The following is a 21,151-nucleotide window of genomic DNA, read 5'->3' as shown; positions in this document are numbered from 1 at the left end:
AAATCTTGCCCTAGGTTTACATTCTAGTGGGAGAGTACTTATTCTGTGGGGATTGGGAAGAAGCATTATGTTTTCTCCCTCTAAATAAGCCAGGGTTCTCTGTAGGTCATTTTCTGTGTGTGGTTAACAACTGTTGAAACTTCTTAAGAGCGTTAACATAGTATTCGAAAGAGAGATTTGTACTAATATATTTTATACCTTACATATATTTGAATATGTCTTGTTTTTTATTGCTTTCTCTGAGTACTGGATTCTTTGCTCAAAATGCATTAGGTTTAATTAACTATTTAGATGTGTTTAAATCAGAAATTTTAAATCTAACTTTAAAAGTTCAGTTGTTATTAAAACCATGTCTGTTAAAAAATTATTTTCCTGTGCTAGTTATATTGTCACCGAATATAATTTGGAAATACCATGTGGCGATAGGTGTATTTGCAGACCCCTTGCCCAATCATGTCAAGCATGCATGTGCATATCGCTTTAAATGATGTGAAGTAACATAATTGCTGTTAACAGTTCTGGCTCTTGACCCTGCACTGTTTGTTGGCTTTTTCGGCAGGACCCTTCTTAGGCTGATTGTTAGTGCCAAAATTGTGACAGTCAAAAGCACTGCCACAAAACTCATTCCAAATTGTGATTATGCCACTAGAAAAGGGAGATTGGAGTGTGATCATCCTACAATGCTAACAGTTTTTACCACCCCCTTGCCCCTGCCTCTGCTCCTTTTTGTTTTCCATCTTTAGGTCAGCCCCAGTTGATGCTGACAGCAGGACCCAGTGTTGCAGTCCCTCCCCAGGCACCTTTTGGCTATGGTTATACTGCACCACCCTATGGGCAGCCACAGCCTGGCTTTGGGTACAGCATGTGAGACGGAAAGCTGATCCTGTAGTCGCCTATTTTCGTACTGAAACATCGTCTCTACCTGCTTCTCAGTGTATAACAGGAAAACAGGCACATGTTCTTGTAATCTTTATTTCATGAAGGACAACTTTTTGTTTCTAACTATAAACTTGGATCACCTATGTTAAAAGCTTATTTCACATTCCGCATCATTTTAGAATTTATTTTCAAAGGGGAATAGTTTCAATGTTTTATTCACGTGGGCTTTTTTTCTTCCCCCTCATTCTTTGAAAAACTGCTTAATATTCGATCTGTTGTGAAGAACCTGATTTGCACTCTGTAGTGTTAAAAGAAAAAACTCTAATATTGAATCTCTTAAATTTAGTGTATGTAAACAGCTTACAATATGTATTGTCGAAATGCATTTAAATCTCTTTTATTCAAAGAAAAGCTAAAGCAAATGTATTGGTATGTGACCGTGCAAGACTGTCAATGCCAGCCAAGACAACACTAATCAGCATACCCTACACTGGACTGCAGTGCTCTCCAAATTATTTGAAAAATGCATTACAGACAACTTGCCTGAATTTTAAATGAGCATAAAAGGCCCTCTAACCTATGCAGGTTTCCTCATTATGCATATAGAAAATGCTAGTGTGTTTTTGCTCACTCATATGTAACAGGTGCCCTTATGTTGTGCTGTATCCTGTGCTTTTTCTGTGGGACCATTCCATTCAGGAACAAAGAGCACCATAATTCCAATCTGTGTGTATTTACTAACCCTTCCCTAAGGTTTGTGTATGTTGGATATTGTGGTGTTTTAGATCACTGAGTGTACAGAAGAGAGAATTCAAACAAAATATTGCTGTTCTTAAGTTTTGTTTGTGGAATTTGAAATTACTCAAATTTAAAATAAATTACTGGACTGTGGAAATAACATGTAGAATGGCAGTTTTAATTAAATACCTCTCAGACTTAAACCAAAAGAACCATAGTAGTTTCATATTGGATACTGAGGGTGCAGTGGGGGGGATGAGGGCAGAAGTGGAGTGAGGTTGGGGACATGTGGAAGCACTATAACACATCGTGTGCACAACTGCAGTTAATGTGGTACATACAGTAAAGAACCAGTCAGTACTGTAGCGGGCTTCATTTCAGCTATCTCCATCGTTTGAACCAAGTGGCACTTAACAGGTTTTTTCTAAGCTTTTCCCTTAAATGACCAGATTATGGATATTATATTAACTTGAAATAAAAGTATATAAACATGTCGTTAATATGCTGTTCCTTGTGTTGAAATTGTATGGGTCCTCAAAATAGGAGTAGTTTAGGGTGATTTTTAAAAACCAGTATTTGAATCCAACCTTTTGCTGAAAAGTTCATTTCACTCTTAATCCTCAGTAGAGTTAGAGAGCCCTCTACCTAGCCTGTATTGTCACAGAAGGGTTTTTAAAAACTTAGAACCCCTTCTCTTCTGCCATCTTTAATTTCTTCTATAGGAAATAATAGTATTAGCTGGAAATTCCCCCAGCCCCTTTTAAACATCTTGCTGTTCGAGCTCTGGCTGTATTTGTGTTTCTGCTGGATCTCTGCCCCCCTTTCATTGTCAAAATCAAGAATAGTAATTGGCTCAGTGAGCTTATTCTTTTCAGAGTCAATATATGTTCTCCTGGACCTTTCCCATACTTTGAATCAACTATTTTTTATCAATGGAATAATTCTTCTGTTTTCCATCCCTTCCTTAATAGAAAGAAGTTAAAATATTTTAGTAAAGGTTTTCTTACAGCATACTTGAAAAAAAAATTTTTTTAAGAACAATAAAAAAGCCTTGTAATAATCTGGTGCTATGTCCCATGATACTGAGTTGCCACTTAAGCCATCCATAATGGTCTATAGGAGAAAGAAACTGCTGTATTGTATGTCTTAGGTTCAAATCCTGAGTAAGCTGAACTTCTGAGCTTGTTCCCTAATGTATATATTAACACCAAGTACTTTTCAGAGTTATTTGCAAGAGTATGTTAAAATCACAAAATGCCTTGCTCAAGACTGGGCACTAGTAAGTGTTATACAATAAATGGTAAATTGGTAAACTATTTTGAAGGGATCTTCCCCTAACATTACTTTGAATGGGAAGATGGTCTGGGAGAAGGAATTGAAAACAAGAGTACTGAGTCCTTAGCACTCTAAAAGTAACAAAACAGTAGAGAAGGGGAGACATGGGAATCTTCTCAGGTGGTAAAAATACTTTCAGTGATTTTCCTCCCTAGTATCCAAATATAGTCTTTGTACAAAAAATCTATGATATTTGTTGACCATTTTAACACAGACATTAGTATAATAGCAAGAGACTGACTGATGCTCAAGTAGGGCTGCTTGCATGTTCTGTAAATTGATTCAGTCAGGCAGAGATCTCACTCTAGTTTGATTGTCAAACTTTTTTTAGAGCTTTGGTTTTTGTGGGGGTTGTATTTATTGATACTTAGTGCATTAGTAGTTAAAACAATTTTTAAAATGTATTTGAGTGTAACAGTAAATTCATTCCATGTTAAAATAAACAATAATGAGGAATCGTATTTCCCAAAAGTGCTGAGTGGCACTGTACTATTTTTTAAATCTCTTCAAAGTTTGTCTTAACAGAAGATTGATGGATTCTCACATCTGCTTCTGCATTCCAGTCTGTTACTATGTTGTTTTTGTTAAAAGAATATGAAGAAAATTCTGGCCTCATAGTTATGTAATTAGGAAAGGAGTATTTTAATAGCCTTCAAAGAAAGGCTAGTTGAAATGTGGAATCAAACCATGAAAGTGAACACTTGTACTATAATATTTAAAATTTGGTCTGTCTCTACTTTGGATCTTTTACCCATGCATGATTTGTACCCTCATGTACTGGTTATGTGGAAAATACTGATTTACAATGTTAAATAGTTCTAAATGTTGACACATTTTACAAATCATTTGTGAGGTACACTGATTTTATCAGAAAAGTCTTAAGTTTTGAGAAGCTTGGGGGAAAGGCAGATACAAGTTTTCCTAAATACTGCTGATTGTTATTTGAGAAAATATTTGCCACACACCCAGAGTATGTGAGTTGTTCTTGCCAGTAAAAATGTTCCATGACAAAAGCAGCTAGTTCAGCTCAAAACTAGCCACACAAGTCTTTTTCTCAAGACAACAATCATACTTAAGTGTATACTAGAAGTGTTTAATGTCACACAGAATATTAAGATAAATAGTTAAGGGTCAAATTTAATATTTTTACTGTTTCATCGACATTGAAACTTTTTTTTTTTTTTTTTTTTTACTGTGAGTGTAGGGCAGTGAAAACTACAATGACTACTTGTGCAGGTAGGTATTCTTGCCTAAATTTGTGAAAGGTGCCAGTTTTACCCACCATTGCTTTTGTATTAGTGCAAATGCCAGCACAGTGGAAAAGAAAAATAATGTCTTAGCATTATGAAAATAGTTTTGACCCCCTGAAACTGTCTTAGAGAACCCATGGGCTCTGCCCATACTTTGAAAACTATAAGGTTATGAACCTTTAAAAATAAATTCCAAGTACAAGTGAACTAGAAAACATTTCCAGAATAGTATAAAAATTCTATTTGTATACTATTCATCCTAGTAGTTAGTTATGTTATGACTTATTACAATTTCTTGAATCAGCCACAGCAGGCCATCCCGCTGGGAATGCGCTGTTCTTTGAACTTGGAACCCTTAGTCTCTGAAGCAAACCTCAGAAATTACTGGAGCCAGAATCATGCATTTAGGATTGAGTTCTCTTCAACTCAGTTACATGATGTTGCATCACTTTTGAATCTAGCAGTATAAACATCCTATTTAGAAACAGTTGCTACTGTGGCATCATTCACAGTTACATTTCTCCTGTGCTGTCATGTTCATGTAATGGTATAAAACTGACTAAATATTAGAACCTTTAAGCCTGGCTGCAGTAGTCTTTAGTGTTCTCTCCACAGACTCAACTCAGCCTTAGTTGTGGTATCATGCTGCTTATGTTGAAGTTAACTGTTAACTAATGCTAATTACTATTGAAGTTAACCATGGAGAGTTGGAGCCACTTAATATGCATGTGCCTGTTACCAAAATTATCCCTGGCATCATCATAGTTTTTAGGGATATAATGAATTTAGAAATACTGTCAGGATCCCCCTAAAAAATGGCTTTCAGGAAAAATGGCTTTTTGCAAGAGATTGCAAAAATAATAATACAAAAAGGGAAGCTATGTAGTTTTGGGAGCTGGGAACTTATTTTTATTCTGAGCAGCAGGTATAGTAATTACTAGAATCATGTCATGCAAAGTTAAAGATCAAAAGGGAAATAAAGGTGTCCTAAAATAACTGATTAAGTTCCTTGAGTTGTAAACAGTGGGAATGTTGGGATGACACTACATTCGCTTCACAGTTGCATAAATTCCTATGTGTGCCCATTACCATATTCAAGGTCTACCAAGTCAAGTCACTTTACGTTTCAATGTCTTCATTGTTAGGGAAGGGTAAGGGAAACTTATAGGCTATGATATAGAACCACTGCTGAGAACCTTTGGCCAGTGTGGGTCAGGGAACTGAACACAAAGGACTGCACAGCTGGGTTATATCAATGCTATAAAACCTCAACTTAGACAAAAAACCCAGAAGGTTAGATCCTAAACCAATTGTGTAACTATACCACGATCTATTAATAAAATGCAGGCTATCAGTTAGTTATATAAAAAGTGACAAGAAAACTGCAGTTTGCATCCAATAAGACTACCTTTGAACCCCTGATCCTCCAAGGGGACAGCAACATAGTCTTGGGGAAGAACTGTGAGTACAGAGCCTAATCATACATAGGAAATGCTGTTTTCCTCCTTGTAATTTAATTTTGTTGTGACCTATTTCTTATTTTAAATTTTAGTACTTGAACCACCAGGACCACTTAACCAACTTCTTTTCTTTTTTTTACCCGGTACATGGCAGAAGAACAGGGAACAGATTGTCATCTTGAGAATACTTAAATTAGGGGAAGAAATTCAGCTTTTATTGTTAGAATTTGACAGTTTCAAACTCTTGCGGTGCTGGGACCATCATACAAAATTCCACTTAGTAAAGTTTAAGGTGACCAGTGACTTTGTCAACCAGGTCTGCTGGTCCTGGCCCAATTCCTAGGACTGTTTGAGAGCCTGGTGCAATCTGAGTACGTCCAGCATCTTGGATTAAACTGACAGTCAGTCCCAGCATTTTCGCATGGGTCAATAATTCAATCAGAGTTTCTTCATCAGGGGCTTTCACCACCACTTTGGGTTGGCCACAGTATTCCCATTGTTTGAGCAATTCAGGGTTTCTCTTTTGAATTTTCTTGTAGGCAGAAACAGCAGCATGAGAACACTGGGCAGCCACTTTCCCTTTTCCCATCTTTAAGTCATTTCGAACCACAAGAATCATTTTGTATTCCCCACTCTCTCCTAAGATGCTTGCTTCAGTTCCAGTCTCTCTCTCTGAATCACTCACTGAGCTTTTGGGGATCATTCCAAAACGTACACGGAGGCCCCAGCCCAGGCACATGCCGCAAGCAACTCCAGCAGCCAAGCTGAGTGCACCAGGATGAGTCAAATATTCCATCACCAAGGATTTGGAGAGCATCTTGAAGAAAAGGATAAAAGTTATCGGCATCTAACAGTGAAATTTACAGGCTTATTAGATAAAACACTTTAACATTTAAACTATATGAGGTCATCCAGACAAAAAAGAAAAATATATTTTGGATCTTATGCATGAACTGTTTTCTTCTCTGTGAACTAGACAAGATTCAAGATTACAGGTGAAGCAGTTTAGGTCATTTTAAATTTCAATATAAGTGTATGTCTTGGATACAACAAAGCTTTGTTCCTCAGTCTAACTTTTGTGGAGAAAGGAAATGTTCTGTTTTACCAAGATGCCCAAGAGATCTAAAGAAACCAAGAACAACTCCCCCTTTTCTGTGCTTATTTGTGTATTCATAATGCAGTAGATCTCAAAGGGGATGGTCCAGTCCCTCAGAGGAGTTCCTGATTGTCATCATAATGGGCCTGGAGTGAGGTACTTTGTTTACATTTACTAGGCCTGAGCATAGAATGCTGTCTTACAAAGTGAGGAATTTGTCCCATGGAGCATTATTTTAGTTGAATTAATCAAAAAACTATTAATACCTAAGACTAGAACTCAACTTCATTTTACGTGTGAATACAAAGTAATTTTTGCATAGTTTTAATATACACTGAATTTACCATAAGTGTATCATATAAAACAAAGGAAGATCCTCCTTTATCCTTTATTATTTTAGAAATTCTTTTTACCCCAGTAAAGCTCTTCATGTTATTTGAGGCACCAATAAAATGTATCAGTCTACATTTGAAGCCGCTGGATTCATGTGATTCTATGAATAGGCACGAGTCCTAGAAATACATTTTATCATAAATTTCCTTTTCTCATTTATGTTACAATTAAGACATTATAAATATTTTTGAGATTATATGGTAGATTACATAGTACTATCAAATTTTAATATGAGGATAGTGTAGGGGAAGGGGATGTTAAACTTTGAAATAATTCACAAACTCTAAAATTCACCTTTTTAGAGTATACAATTTGAGTGTACAATTCAGTGATTTTTAATATATCCACAAGATTGTATAACAACGATCACCACTATCTAATTCCAGAACATTTTTATTACCTCAGAAAGAAACCTCTGTATCCACATTAGTAGTCGCTTCCCATTTCCCCCTGCCCCAGCCCCTGGCACTAATCTACTTTGTCTTTCTGGACTGACCTATTCTGGACATTCATATAAATCAAACCATACAATATGTGGCCTTTTGTTTCAGGTTTCTATCATTTAGCACAATGTCTGAAGATTCATCCATTTTGTAGCATGTATTACTACTTCATTATTTTTTATTGATGGGTATACCACATTTTATTTATCCATCAGTTGAGAGACATTTGGATGGTTTTCACCTTTTGGTGATTATGAATAATGCTGCTATGAGTACAAGTTTTTGTGTGGACATATGTTTTCATTTCTCTTGGGCATATACCTAGGAATCAAATTGCTAGGTCATGTGGTAACTGTAACTTTTTGAGAAACTGCCAAACTCCTAAAGTAGCTACACCGTTTTTCACTCATTACTAGCGATTTATTTATGCTTTACAGTGCTTAATAAATCTCTAATTCAGGAAAAAAAAAAAAAGCCTTTGCAATAGATCTTCACATAAGTCATGCCTGTCTCCAGATCTCAAAGAATTATTGGGAGGGCTATAATTGAGATAAACCAGGCCAAAAGACCTTTACTAATTGTTAAAGAACAAAGGACTACATTCAATGTCTGAAGGATAAAAAAGTAAAAAACTGTATAAATTTGTCTCCAAATTATAAAAGTATAAAATGATAGTTAATGCATTCCATTTTCTAGTCGTAATCCTTTCTGGAGTTACCTCCTTAAATGCTCAACTTTTCCAGACACAGAAGCAGGAAGACCAGGACTACATGGTGAGGAACATATTTCCAGAACGAAGACTAGTCAATAGCACTTTGTCTAACATACTTTGTTCATTAGTTTTAGCAAAAAACTAATATGGGGTAGTTGTGAGAGGCAGAAGCTAATTTGAGGCTAGGTCAAGAAATAGAGACAAAGTGAAAGAAAGGAGAAAGAAGCAATAGATAGAAGGGGACATGGAGAGAAGTAAAGATGAGTATATTTAAATGTCAATAGAGCCCCAGGAAAGGTAGGTAGATGCTGGGATACAGAAAGAATAATTTACAATACAGAGCAGTAGGAGGAAGGGGACCTTCAGACCTCAAGAAGGGATTTCCTCTAGAAAAAAGAGGCAACTTTCCCAATGTGACAGTTTTAGATGTAGGTAAGCTTGTGGATTTGGAGGGAGGGAGGCTGTACAAGTCAAGCTGCAGTTGACAAGAAAATTGAAATGAGTTGCAGTAAAACACAATAGGATTGCAACGGAATGTGGAAAACATGGTTGGTTAAGATTAATAATGTTTTACAATGGTACCACACTGACCAGTTTTGATTTTCTCCAGTAGTACCTAGCAACCCAAATATAGTTATAAATATGGAAGGAGAGGTGACTTCATACTTCTGGAGCAAATAAAAGCCAAAAGATTAACACTACTTGATCACTGCCTCCAAACATACAAAATTATCTGCTGCATCCACATTCTTCTTTCATTATAATGGACAGGTAGTTTTATCCAGGTTTTGGAGCTGGAATATTACACGGTGATACAAAATTCAGTGTAGTTATAGGAATGGTTATCTGGATTATAGTCAGAAGTGTGTCACTAAAGCTCAACAGCCTTCTCTATTCTTTTAGGCCTCCTTCCTTCCACAAACATTGATTGATCCTGCTCTTAGGTCAACACAAAACAGAAAAAAGTCCCTTCTCTCATGGAGTTCACATTCTAGTAGTGGTTTAGAGGCAGCCCAATCCTAGTTTTGAATTTCCTTCACTTTATTTTAATAGCTCAAATGATACCGATTTCATAGTACAATGATACTGAATCAATGATACAATTACTATTTCAATGATACTTTGAACATATTGTCATTTGGTCAATATAAAGGTAGAAGTTAGCATTATTTCTGTATTAAACATGAGAAAATTGAGGCCAAGAGAAGTAACGTTCAAGAAAGAAATGTATGCTGGTTTCCTGTGTGCCAAGCACATATCTTGTTAGGTTGAGAATACAGTGATGAACAATGTAGGCCACTGCCAGTTGTTCATAGTCCAGTAGAGGAGACAAGTAATTACTGGGGTGGTAAATGTTATAAATGTGGCAAAAGATGACTATATATGGTATGTCAAGAGACCTGAACACAGTCCGGGAGCTGAAAGATGGAGAGGAAAAGTAGCAGAGAATAAACCAGGGAAAAAAGGGCATGATCTAAATCATAGGCCTTATAAACCATGTTAAACAGTTTGGAATTTACCCTAATGACAATGGGAAGCTGCTGCAGGCAAAGAATTTTTGTTTTCTAAAAGATTGCCTGGGGCTTCAGTGTAAAGAATGAATTAGAAGTTGGTAAGAACAGATATAGGGGATCAATTAGGAGGCTGCTATAATGTAATAAATAATAGTAACAGTTAATAATTGCCAAGTATTTTGCTATATATTAGGCACTGGCCAAACAGTCTACATGAATTGTTTCCTCCAATGCTCCCAACAGTCCTTTAAGGTAAATATATATTTACTGTCCCCATTTTTCATATGTGGAAATTGAGGTACAGAGAACATAAGTAGCTCACCCAAGTTCACACAGCTAGTAAATGGTAGCTGGATTCCAGAGCCCATGTTCTTAACTCTACTTCTATTTTTCCTTTCCTAATAGGCTAGTCAAAATGATGGTCACTTAAACCAGAGTACTGGCTATGAGAAAGGAAAGAAATGGCTCAGGCATGTCTATATCATTTGGTGATTCACTGGAAGTCTGAGAAAAGAGAGAAGTTTAAAAACACATCTAAATTTGAAAAAATGGAGAATGGAGGTACTATTTACTGACAAATAAAACAGTAGGTTTGAAAGTAAAATAAATTGAAATCAATTTCAGATATATTTGGTTTGACCAAAAGACATCCTGGTTAGAGATGCCCAACAAAAAAAGGGGGAGGATAAAGATATCTCTCACTTTTTGAAAATCCACGTTATGCCACTTCACTTTTGCGAAAGACCTACATTGGTGCCCATTTTCACTATTCAAAAGAAATCTGAAAGAGACTTTCGCTTTAAAAAAAAAAAAAGGCAAAAACAGCATTCATTGTTTGTTTTGCTGTGAGCCATCGGGAGACACCATGCACCTGGAGCAGTGAGAGCGACACTGCTTTTACTATGTAAGTGTTATTTTAGGTTTGTTGTGTTATTTGGTATGATTTGGTAGGGTATATTTTGGTTTTGGGAATGCTTTAAAATGTATATCATTTTAAAGGTCAGAAGAGAATACAGATTTAAGAGACCTTAACATAGAACTGAGGTTCCTAAAATTATAAAAGTACATGAGGCTACTAGGGAAAGTATACAGTGTGAAGAATAGGGAAAAATAGAATCATGAGGAAACAAACATTTAGAGTTCAAAGGAAAGTGACATGGAGTGACCAGAGGTAAAAGCCACATATGGTAAGTTGTTAGCACCTAGTTTCAGTCCTCTTTAATTGGTGTGCTTAATTTGGTGACAGGGCTGTACAGACATAGGACTTTATGGCTCTACATGCCTTTGCAGCGGGAACAAAAAAAAAAAATTACTAGAACCCACATTATCTCATAATGTATCTATCATTTAGTGACTACATGATGCTTACTTACAGCAGAACTTCTCTGATTATCTAATAACCAGACTCCAAATAAAAATATTCAATTATATTAAATAGTATAGTATCCACTATGTCAGTAATTAGAAGGATTCTCTGCACCAATTTCTAGGTTGCAAAGTAACCAAATATCCCATACATCACATTCAGGCACTATCTTGAGAAGGGAACTGCATATAGAGGAGCTATTATTTGTTGGATAACAAGATAAACCCTTTACTTCATTACTATTGCTATGAAAATAAAAGGAAGATATTATTAGCCTCATTTTAAGGATAAGAAAAATAAAAATCAGAGAAGCTGCTTATCCACAGTAACATAATAAGAGCATATAAAATATACTGAATCTAAGTCATGATAGAAAGCTTCTCATCTCAACTTTATCTAAAAACAGATACACCAATAAGTCAGTGAAAACAGAAAGTAGAAAAAGTTCCTGAAATGACCAAATTTATTGCTTCTTTCCCATATCTCACAAGGTTTCCAATTTTAAAATGTTAAAATCGGTCAATGGTCATGCCACCCTGAATGTGCCTGATCTTGTCTGATCTCTGAAACTAAGCAGGGTTGGGTCTGGTTAGTACTTAGATGGGAGACCATCTAGGAATACCAGGTGCTATAGGCGTTAAAAAAAATAAATTAAATAAAAAATAAAATAATAAAAATAAAATGTTAAAATAACATCTTTTTTCTTTAGGATGTTCTAATCTTCTATCAACCTGATTAAATTCTCATCTAACTCCACTAAAAGGTGTTTCAGCCTATCCCCTTTTCTGCATATCTACTATAAACATACTGAAATATCCAGTGCTTGAAATTAAGGTAAAAAGAACTATTCTTAGTCTGACAGATAATACTGGGCAATGAGGACACTGCAAAACAAACATGTCCTATAAAACCCTCCTCTTGGTGCCTTCTAATTTCTGTCAGACTAAATTCCTTTCACCAATGCTCTTGATCCCATTATCTTCTGAACCATGCCCCATCCATTAATTTTACTCCATTAGCTACTTACTGCCTTTGGCCTTTCCAACCTAAAAAATCTTTTCCTCTTTGACCTTAAACCACTGCCTAACTTTTGTTCTTCTATTTACCCCTGAACATCTTCAATTACTTGCCTCCTTCTCCACTCAACCAAATTGCTAAGGAATCAGACACTTGATAATTATCTCTTTTTAAGCCTCATCTTGAATTTTCTACGCCACTCATTGATAACTTTAAAATTTTCCTCCCTTGAATTCTTTAACCCAATTTTCACACCATTACCATCCTACCTTTCTGAATAGCTTTTTTCTAGTTTCATCCTCCGGCTCTATGTCTTCTGTTTTTCTCTGATGTGTGTATTATTAGCTTAAACGTTTGGTTTTCTATTTAGCCTATACCTACATTGTTCAATATAGTAACCATTAGCCAAATGTAGTTATTTAAACTATAATTAAAACTAAAAATTCACATCTTCAGTCGCACTTTGCATCATTTTAAGTGTTCAGTTGCTCAACAGCTTAAACGTGGCTAGCATTCACCCAATCGTACAGAAAGCTGTATCGGATGGTGCTGGTTAATATATTCCCTTTCCATTCATTTAATATTTATTGAGTGCCTATTGTGCACCAGGCACTGTTCTGGACCCTGGAGATAGAGCATAAACAAAACAAAGTCCCACTCTACATGGAGTTGACATGCTAGTAGGAGGAGAAAGACAATAGTTTGTCAGACAGATGAACAATGTCACTCATTCCCAAATCATCATATGCTGAGAATTCCTAGACTCTTGGGCTCCAAACTTGAATTTCCAGCTACTGCTAGATTTCACCACTTAGATGCCTATCAAGTACTCTAATCTGTGTCCTAAACTGAACTCAGTTATCTTTCTTTCCCTCTCAAAATTCCTTTTTATGTATTTGTGATTTCTGAGTAACCCTCGACTTTTTCTCTTCTGTCCTACTACATCTAGTCACAAATACGTGAATTTATCTGTCTTAAACCATTTCATTTCTACTCTGGGTGTGCTAATTATCTCTTGGCCAAAAGCCTCCAAAATTAACTTCACTCCCACTAATTTTTCCACGTTTCCTTCACTCTTGCCCTAGTTTATCCTAGTCCATCTGCCATTATACTTCTGAAACACGAATCTGATTCTGTAATTTCCCTGCTCAAAAATCACTGGATAAACGCCTAAAGAATAAAAAAAACAACCCCCTTTGTGCGCATTTACAGCACTACACAAATTGGTTACAACCTACTTCATCCTTCTAACCTACTCTCCTGCTACACACTGTATTATCCTACCACACCAAATTACTAGGTCCTTTTAAGCAGCAATCTTTCTCTGAAATTATTATTTTTTTCTACACTTAAACACAAACACAAACAAAAACCTCTTCACCCGTAAAGGCATAGTTCAAATGACATCTGTCTCTGAAGTCTTTTCCACCCCCGAGTCTTAATTACTTATTCTCCAGAGCTGCTGTAACACATTAACTACTGCAGTTCATATTCTCTGCGTCTAGTACAGTGCCCGGGGTACAATATTAAAGAAGTAAACACTTTTTCTAGGTATTAGGTGTGTGTGACACAGGGGAACCGAATTTTCGATTATATTCTTAGAAATCTTTTCGTTCCTAGTAGGATTCAACAACAACACGTTGTGTATTCGACACTAAGCAGAAGGTGAGGCCTGTTCGTTATTTTCTCACATTCAGAGCGGGTATACCGATGCTGCCTGAATGGAGGCTTTGCCTGGGAACTAAAAATTCTGAGTCCTCCCCCACCCCAGCATCTTGATCCCTTCTTGGAAAGGACGACGAGCAGAACAGGTTCGGTGGCTCCAGCAGCCACTGGGAGGAAGACAGAAAGAGAAGCAGAAGGGGGAAAGGGGGGTGTTACAGAATGAGAAGGGAAGAAACAGTCCAACCGGAGAGAAGATGGAGAAAGGGATCCCGATCCTTGACCCTGTGAGGGGCCGACCTACCTAGAGTACCTCACCACCTTGCTCGCGTCTTTCGGTTTTTCACTTTTGAGTAGTGAACACGCTTTTATCGCTCGGTTTACCTCTTCCGGGGTTCCTTGACAACAAGTTCCGGATCACGAACTGCGAAGAGAACAGTCATTCTTCCTGTCGCTCCACCCACGGGTCCTGAACCGAAATCCCGCGGCGATCAGCCGAGGTCGTCGAAAGGAGGTGGGAACGTTTCTGTTTTGGAGGCGGTCTCCGGGGGAGGGCGGGGGACACGGACCGGAAGTGACGCGAACGAGTTCCGGTTGGTCGGAGCCCAGCGGCGGGTGTGAGAGTCGGTCAAGAGCTTCTTCCAGGATCTTGAGATCCGGAGAAGCCCATGTCAGAGCGGTAAGTAAACGGGCGCGGGGAGTCGAGGACGAAAGCCTGAGAGCGTCCTCAGAGCTTGGCTTCTTCCGGAGCTCTCCAGCTTAGACCATGCAGTTCTGGGACACAGTGATTTCGACTTCAAGCAGTGTTTTAGGGTGTTGCTGACTCTAGATGTCTCAGTTTGACGGTAGCCAGGTTATTTGGGACACCTCCCCATGGTTGGGGACTAGTACATTAAACCCGTACACTCGACACCTGTCCTTTTGCTTCAGCGCCGCGGATTTGGAAGCCATTCTAAGCTTCCGTAGACTATCCATCTTCTTTCTCTCCGAGTGTCTAGGACCTTAGAATAAATGGAGATCTTCCTTGCTGATGACCAAGCTGTTTCTCAGTATGTGTGTCAGTGTGGGTTCTTGCCCTCTCCAACCACTAGCGTGTGACACTAAATGTTTCCACTTCTAAACAAAATTCAGGCATGCAAGTGCCATCTGAAGCGTCGGTGGCCAAGGGAATGGGGCTTTTGCTCCGCAATTCTCTTGCGGAGGACTTTCACGTATCTTCGACTACTTCCAATAATGTTCTCTGGCTTTTCCAATCTCTAACCCTTCCGACTCATTACAGCGGAGGTATTTGCAACAAAACATGATGGTCGGCTTAATCTCTAAAATTCCAAGAAGCCATATGTGGCCCTGTGTCACATTGCTAAGATTACTTATGAACCCCAGTCGGTTTTATAATGTTATCTTTTTTTCTGCAGATCCATAGAAAAATTTCAGAATATGCAGCTTGTAGCACTGTTTACCTATCTTGGCAACATAGCTCCTTTTTTTTTTTTTTTTTAATTTTAATGTCTTTCAATTCTCATTTGGAGCTTGTCAGAAATTTTGTAAATAGATTGCACTAATCTTTTGGAGAAGCTTGTTCGAATATTTCTAATGTAGTGATAGAGAATTTAGTGTACTGACTGCTACTACCTTTTGATTGTATTATCATTAGTTCTAATTTTAGTTGTATGTTCTTAGCATAAATGGTGACAGTAGTAAGAATCTTATTATTAAGCAAATTTTATGCATTCTAGATTATGTTTATATTGACTTTTGGAAGAGGGATGGTGGTACCCAGACTGATGTGGCCAATTTACATATGTGTGAATGACTCTACAGTAGTCTTTTTTTTTTTACTTTTATTTTTACTTTTACTTTTATTTTTACTTCTTTGCCTATATTAAAACATTGAAGCATTTTCTTTTCCTCGGAGGAATATATCCTACTCGATTAATACATTTTATTTTCTATGACTCACATCCAAGAATTACCAGGTTTCCGAACTACTTCATAAATGGTTTAAAGCCTTTTAGTAGTTTACATATAGCTAGTTTAATCAGTTTGTTGTTTAGTTTATATATTGTTCTTATTTTTGTTTTATAAAAGTTTTTCACACTTGTATGAAACAAGGTGACAACATTTTTGAGAAATGGAATTATATAAATTATATGTTATCATTAGTTTCAACATCTGGTAAATTGGCTTGTTAATTGTCAAACCTGATCTTACATTTTATATTTTTGTTCAGTTCATTTATATAGGGACTGATTATCCAGATTTTCTCATTCTTTCAACTTCTTCTTGCCTTGGCTTGAATTATTACTTTTTAGGATTGCAAAAGATCATCAGACTTTAAGACCTGGATTGAAGTTTGGGCTCCAACACTTACTGAGTGAAGGTTGGCAGGTTACCTGACTTTCAGAGCTGGTCTGGATTGTGTTCATAAAAGTATGGCTCACTCTACTTTATAGGATTGTCACAATAATTGAGATAATAAATGTGAAATTTCTAATTATTATTTTCATTATTAAATGAAAATATGGCAATACTGTCAATTTACTCTGAAAGCTGGACATATATCAGTGTGGAATACTGTTACTTTGCATCATTTCAACATTTGATGTTTTATATTGTGGTATTTTTCTGAAAATAGTATCACACATTTTTCTGAGATGATCTTTGCCCTGCTTTTTAACAGAAAAAAAGCTAGCCAGGAATAGTTCGGTATTGTAATCCATTTAGTTAATCACCTCATTTAATAAGTGAGTATGCGGAAAATGAGTATAGTTTTGCTTTGGGGAGTTTAAGTCTGATCTTTTTTTGGTCATAATGTATTGTCACTTAAGAATTTCCAAATAAATGCAGAGGAAGCTGAAGTTTTTGGTGCTTACATATAATTAAAGAGTAGAAGTAGCCTTCCTTATATTAAGAGAGAAAATTTATCATTTCACTGAAACCTACCGAGTGCAACATTTAGAATGAGAAGCAACCTCTGTGAACATATAGTTAGATATTTGTCATTTAACAGGAGAAAGGGGTCCAGAAACAATTAGTAATTGGCTTGCCTAGGGTCATATGGCTTAGGTAGTACCAGAACCTGAACTGGAAATGAGATCCCAAGTGTTCTTTCTGTTCTGCTAAGGTTGTCTCCAGCATCCTTATCTGGTTTGGTAATATTTCCTGGTTTACATGAAAATGGTTTCTCTTATGTATTAAAAGGATCCAAATGTGTATGTACATTTTCCCTCCTTTTTAGCTGACTTAGTCTCGTAAATTCTATGAAAACAAAAACACTGCTTGGCAAGATTTGCAGTGAAATGTAACAGGGAAAGAAAAGAAAATTAGTTCTATCTTCAGAAGTTATTCTCAGTTTATGCTTCATTACTATTAGATATGAAGGTATCTTCTTTCTGGCAAATGGAAAAGAGAGGATCTTTGTAACACACGTCTCTACTGAGTCAATGTTGTTGCTAATGAGTAGGAGGAAGCTGTATTAATTTATTTGCTCCTGCTAAAAAAATTCCCCCAAGTTGTTTGTAATTTTAATATTCTGTTATGTTCATTATCTCTTAATCTATAGAGTAATTTCTCTATTTCATTCTAGCTAAATAGCCACTACAGAAGAGTTCATTCTTTTTCTTGGTGGGAACTCTTTTGCTTCTATTGACTTCACAAAACCTATTTAGTCTCTCCCCTTTCTTGGAGATTACAGTGCCAGTTACTTATTCCTACTGTTGGGGTGTGTGTGTGTGTGTGTGCGCGCGCGCACGCGCGCGTGTGTGTGTGTGTGTGTGTCTGTCTGTCTCTCTCTCTCTCATGGAAATAAACTGCAGATTAGAGAATCCTGCCTAACCTCTTGAAACAAACTGGATGAATTTAAGTGATAACTTGTTTGTTGTGTTAGTTAATCTTTCACAAAGACTTGCAGATATTTTGGGGATAAACTTTTAAAGACTTTGTTCTCCAAGAAACTCCCTATTTTGTCTAGGAAAGCAGCTTTGTATAGAGTTTGCTGACCTGATATTATGTATTATGTAAATGCTATGTAATGCTCATTTAAAAATATTATGCTCATTGGAGATTTTAGAAATTTGAACCTGTGATACTTTACTGTGTCAGACAAAAGGTGATACTTAAAACTTAAGACATTTTTAAATTAAGCAAGTGCAACCTGTTGAGTAATCCTGTCCAAGCTGGTCTAACTGTAATTGCTAAGGAATTCATCAGTAGTATTCCAAAAATACATTTTTTTTCAGCAGTTCATTGTGATATTTTCTCTTTTTCTTGAAGTTATGTGATAATAATAACAACCTTGATCTTTATAGATTTTTCTGAAAGACTGGGTAGATAGTGATAAGAGCCAGGGTTATGAAGTTAGATCGCCTGGGTTCAAAGTCTAGCTTTACTGTGCTACCCTTGGACTACTTAACTCTTTTGCTCTCTCAATTTTCTCTTTAACAGTGAAGTCGGTGTCTTTATTGTTTGAGTTAAATGAATAGATTTAAATAAAGCATTTAGATTAGTACCTGGCTTATAGTTAGCCATGATTATTGTCATTATCATTGTATTCATCATGTGGACTACTAAGCAGTTGCTAATAATTCTTTCTCAACCCTCTTTTGAAAGCATATTTTTATGTGGCTGCTTACTTGATTATTGTTTGTTCATTATTAAGGAAGTTTCAGTGAATAAATGTATTTACACACACAATTTCATTTTGTGACTAGTTTACCTCAATGAAATGAGTCATTCTGAGTGGGTCGTTTTTCTCAACCTTTCTGTAATATTATTAATAGTTTACATTATAGGGGTTCAGAATGGGTCACCCCAAGGTGTGCCTTTGTGATATGCAGATTATTTTGAGCTAAAGGTAACTGAGACCCTGCAGGCTTCAAGAGAAACTTTTGTTCACCCCTGCCCCCCACCACTTAACTACCTTGCCCATAATGGGAGATTATCAGAAATAACCTCTTTTGACCTATCTATGTCTCAGGGCAAGCTACGAATTCCTGAACATCTGCTCTTATCATCCTGTGGTGACGTTCTGAAGCCAAGGTACCTTACCTCATCCTAAACTCAGAATGTCATATATACTTCATTTTCCTTTTCTTCCTCTGAACCGCTCATGTATACAGGGTCTCTGACTCACTAATGTATGTAGGGTTCCCATAGGTATGAAATTAAATTTGATTTTCTCCTGGCAATATGTCTCTTGTCATTTTGATTATTTGACCAGCCAAAAAAGAACTGTGTTATGGCTTATCTGTGTTTGAATTTTTATCTGTTCACTGCTGTGTTTCTAGAATCTCAAACTATGCTTGACACATAGAATGTACTCAGTAAGTATTTGTTAAATGAATAAATGAAAAATTCGTTTTCCCTACTGTATAATATTTTATTATATAACCGTACCCCGATTTATTTAATTGTTCTGACAATGGACATTTGAGTTGTTGTAGCTTTTGCTATTAAGACTAATGTTGCTAAAAATATTGTTGTACAAATCACCTCTTTACATGTGCAAGAGGTTCTTTTGGCTGTATACCTAGATATATGTAATTGCTAGCAAGGGTATGCCAATATTCAGCTTTACAAGTCATTTTCCAGAGTTTGCTAGTGTTATCCTTCCTAATTTTTGTCAAAGGAATGCATATAAAGAATGGCGTGGTAGATTGTAAAATTGAATACTGGATTGCAAAATCATCATAGATTCTTGTCATCATTGTATGCATACCCCTTTGCAATAGGATTTTACTTCTAGCATCTGTTGCTCCACCCTCCTTGACTCTTTCCTTGGCTATGTGACTTGCTTTGGCCAAGGAGACATTAACAAATGTGACACAAACAGAGGCTTTATTATGTAAAATTTCTCCACCTGAGACACTGGAGAAAGAGGCTAATAACTTCATTATTACATTAAGAGTTTATTTAGGGAACTTACATACCAGACAGACTGTCTTGGGTGATGGCAAGAAGACATAGATACCCTCCATGCTTTCTACTGCCCAGACTCCTGCGTTTTATAGTAAAAGCAGTGAGTCTACATGCTGGGAAAGGAATGTGTGCTTACTCTAAAGGGAGAAGGACTGCCAGGTGCCCAGAGGTTCTGCCACCAGAGCTGATTAAGATACAGGTAATTCGAAGGGCGCTCTGCTCCAGAGTGGGGGGTGGGTGTTATCAAAATGGTGGATTAAAATGGTGGATTAGCTTCAAAATGGAGTCCGCTCTGTCTGCATAGGCCTGAAAAGCCCTTGCATGTTGGGACTTGTCTTCTCTTACTGCGTTTTGGAACCCTGGGCCCATGCGAAAAAAGCCCAGGCTAACCTACTGGGGCAGGGTAGACCACGTGGAGCAAAGATAAGACATTCCCCTGAGACCTGCCTAGCTGAAGAGCTAAGCTAGCCCAGACTGGAACTGCCCAACCTTATTCACAGAATCATGAGAAATATTAAATGATATTTTAAGTCATTAAGTTTTGGAGCTAAGTTGTCACACAGCAAAAGATAATAGATACAAATGGTTATCTCATTGTGATCTTGATTTATATTTTTTGATTGTCAGTGAGGTCAAGTAGATACCTTTGGTATTGGGCATATATGTTTTCTCTGCTATGAAATACCTTTCTGTGTCTTTTGCCTATTTTAGGTTTGTGGAGTTAGTTTTTTATATTTTTTTAATATTTTAAATTCTTTATATAATCTGCCCGCAACCCTTTTTCAGTTATGTGTTTCTCTCATTTCTCTTTTCACTTAAGATGTATTGTGATGAATTCATTTTAATTTCAATGTTGTCCAAATTTATTAGTCTTTTCCTTTCTGGATAGATCTTTGATGTGTCTTAAGAAATCTTTCCCTATCCCAAGACTGAAGGATATTTGTTTTCTTCTAAAAGGTTTGCCTTTTGACTTCTAAATCTACTCCATTTGGAACTGAATTTTTTGCATGGTTCAAAGTAGGGATCCAAATGTTCAGCCTCCTGCCTCCGAAGTTAGTCTTCCTACAGGGATGTTGTTATAGGGATCTTGTCTCAAGGTAGCTTTGGCCCTCCCAGTTTCTGATTGCTCCTGTTAGTTCCTTTCTACTGCTCAGGTTCTCTCTGTTCCCATCATGCCTCACAACTACCCTAGGTTTTGGGCCATCCAATCTCTCTGGATCTGTTATACACTTTGCTTATTTTTTGGAGGGACAGAAGGGGACCTTGGAGACTCCCTCTCTCCTTTGAGACCAGTGATGTCTCAAAGAATATATCCAATCTAGGATCTAATTTTTGTGACAAGGATGGGTCTCTCAAAGTGCCTAGTACAT

General features: G+C 36.9%; 3 protein-coding genes and 1 pseudogene across 8 annotated transcripts in view; 3 read left to right on the top strand and 1 right to left on the bottom strand.

Annotated features, from left to right (window-relative positions):
- Positions 1-2,112, top strand: part of CLTC (clathrin heavy chain) — a 62,483-nt gene extending 60,371 nt beyond the window's left edge. The window contains exon 32 of one of the 2 annotated variants that reach the window (XM_016143401.2): positions 744-2,112. In XM_016143401.2, coding sequence (XP_015998887.1) covers positions 744-868 — 125 coding nt within the window. In that variant the 3' untranslated portion in view covers positions 869-2,112. The remainder of the gene's footprint in view (positions 1-743) is intronic. The other variant, XM_016143400.2, reaches the window with a different exon arrangement.
- Positions 2,113-5,855: 3,743 nt separating this feature from the next.
- On the bottom strand, positions 5,856-14,382 carry PTRH2 (peptidyl-tRNA hydrolase 2). 2 transcript variants are annotated; one of them, XM_016143406.2, is made up of 2 exons: positions 14,250-14,382; positions 5,856-6,479 (listed from the first exon to the last, which is right to left on the bottom strand). In XM_016143406.2, exon 2 carries the CDS (start codon positions 6,477-6,479, stop codon positions 5,940-5,942), a length of 540 nt encoding a protein of 179 aa, XP_015998892.1. In that variant the 5' UTR covers positions 14,250-14,382; the 3' UTR covers positions 5,856-5,939. The 2 variants fall into 2 exon arrangements, with proteins under 2 accessions (XP_015998892.1, XP_015998891.1); XM_016143405.2 differs by having other exon boundaries at positions 14,170-14,298.
- Positions 11,705-11,823, top strand: LOC118604489 (annotated as a pseudogene).
- A 30-nt stretch (positions 14,383-14,412) lies between the features above and the next one.
- Positions 14,413-21,151, top strand: part of VMP1 (vacuole membrane protein 1) — a 102,471-nt gene continuing 95,732 nt past the window's right edge. For 3 of the 4 annotated variants that reach the window (XM_036222408.1, XM_016143403.2, XM_036222407.1), the window contains exon 1: positions 14,413-14,544. The gene's annotated coding sequence lies outside the window, so the exon portion shown is untranslated. The remainder of the gene's footprint in view (positions 14,545-21,151) is intronic. The other variant, XM_016143402.2, reaches the window with a different exon arrangement.

Source organism: Rousettus aegyptiacus, unplaced genomic scaffold (assembly GCF_014176215.1).
Source record: "Rousettus aegyptiacus isolate mRouAeg1 unplaced genomic scaffold, mRouAeg1.p scaffold_m13_p_6, whole genome shotgun sequence".
Taxonomy (NCBI): domain Eukaryota; kingdom Metazoa; phylum Chordata; class Mammalia; order Chiroptera; family Pteropodidae; genus Rousettus; species Rousettus aegyptiacus.
Note: the sequence above shows the minus strand (reverse complement) of the source record. Positions and strands in the feature narration are given on the sequence as shown.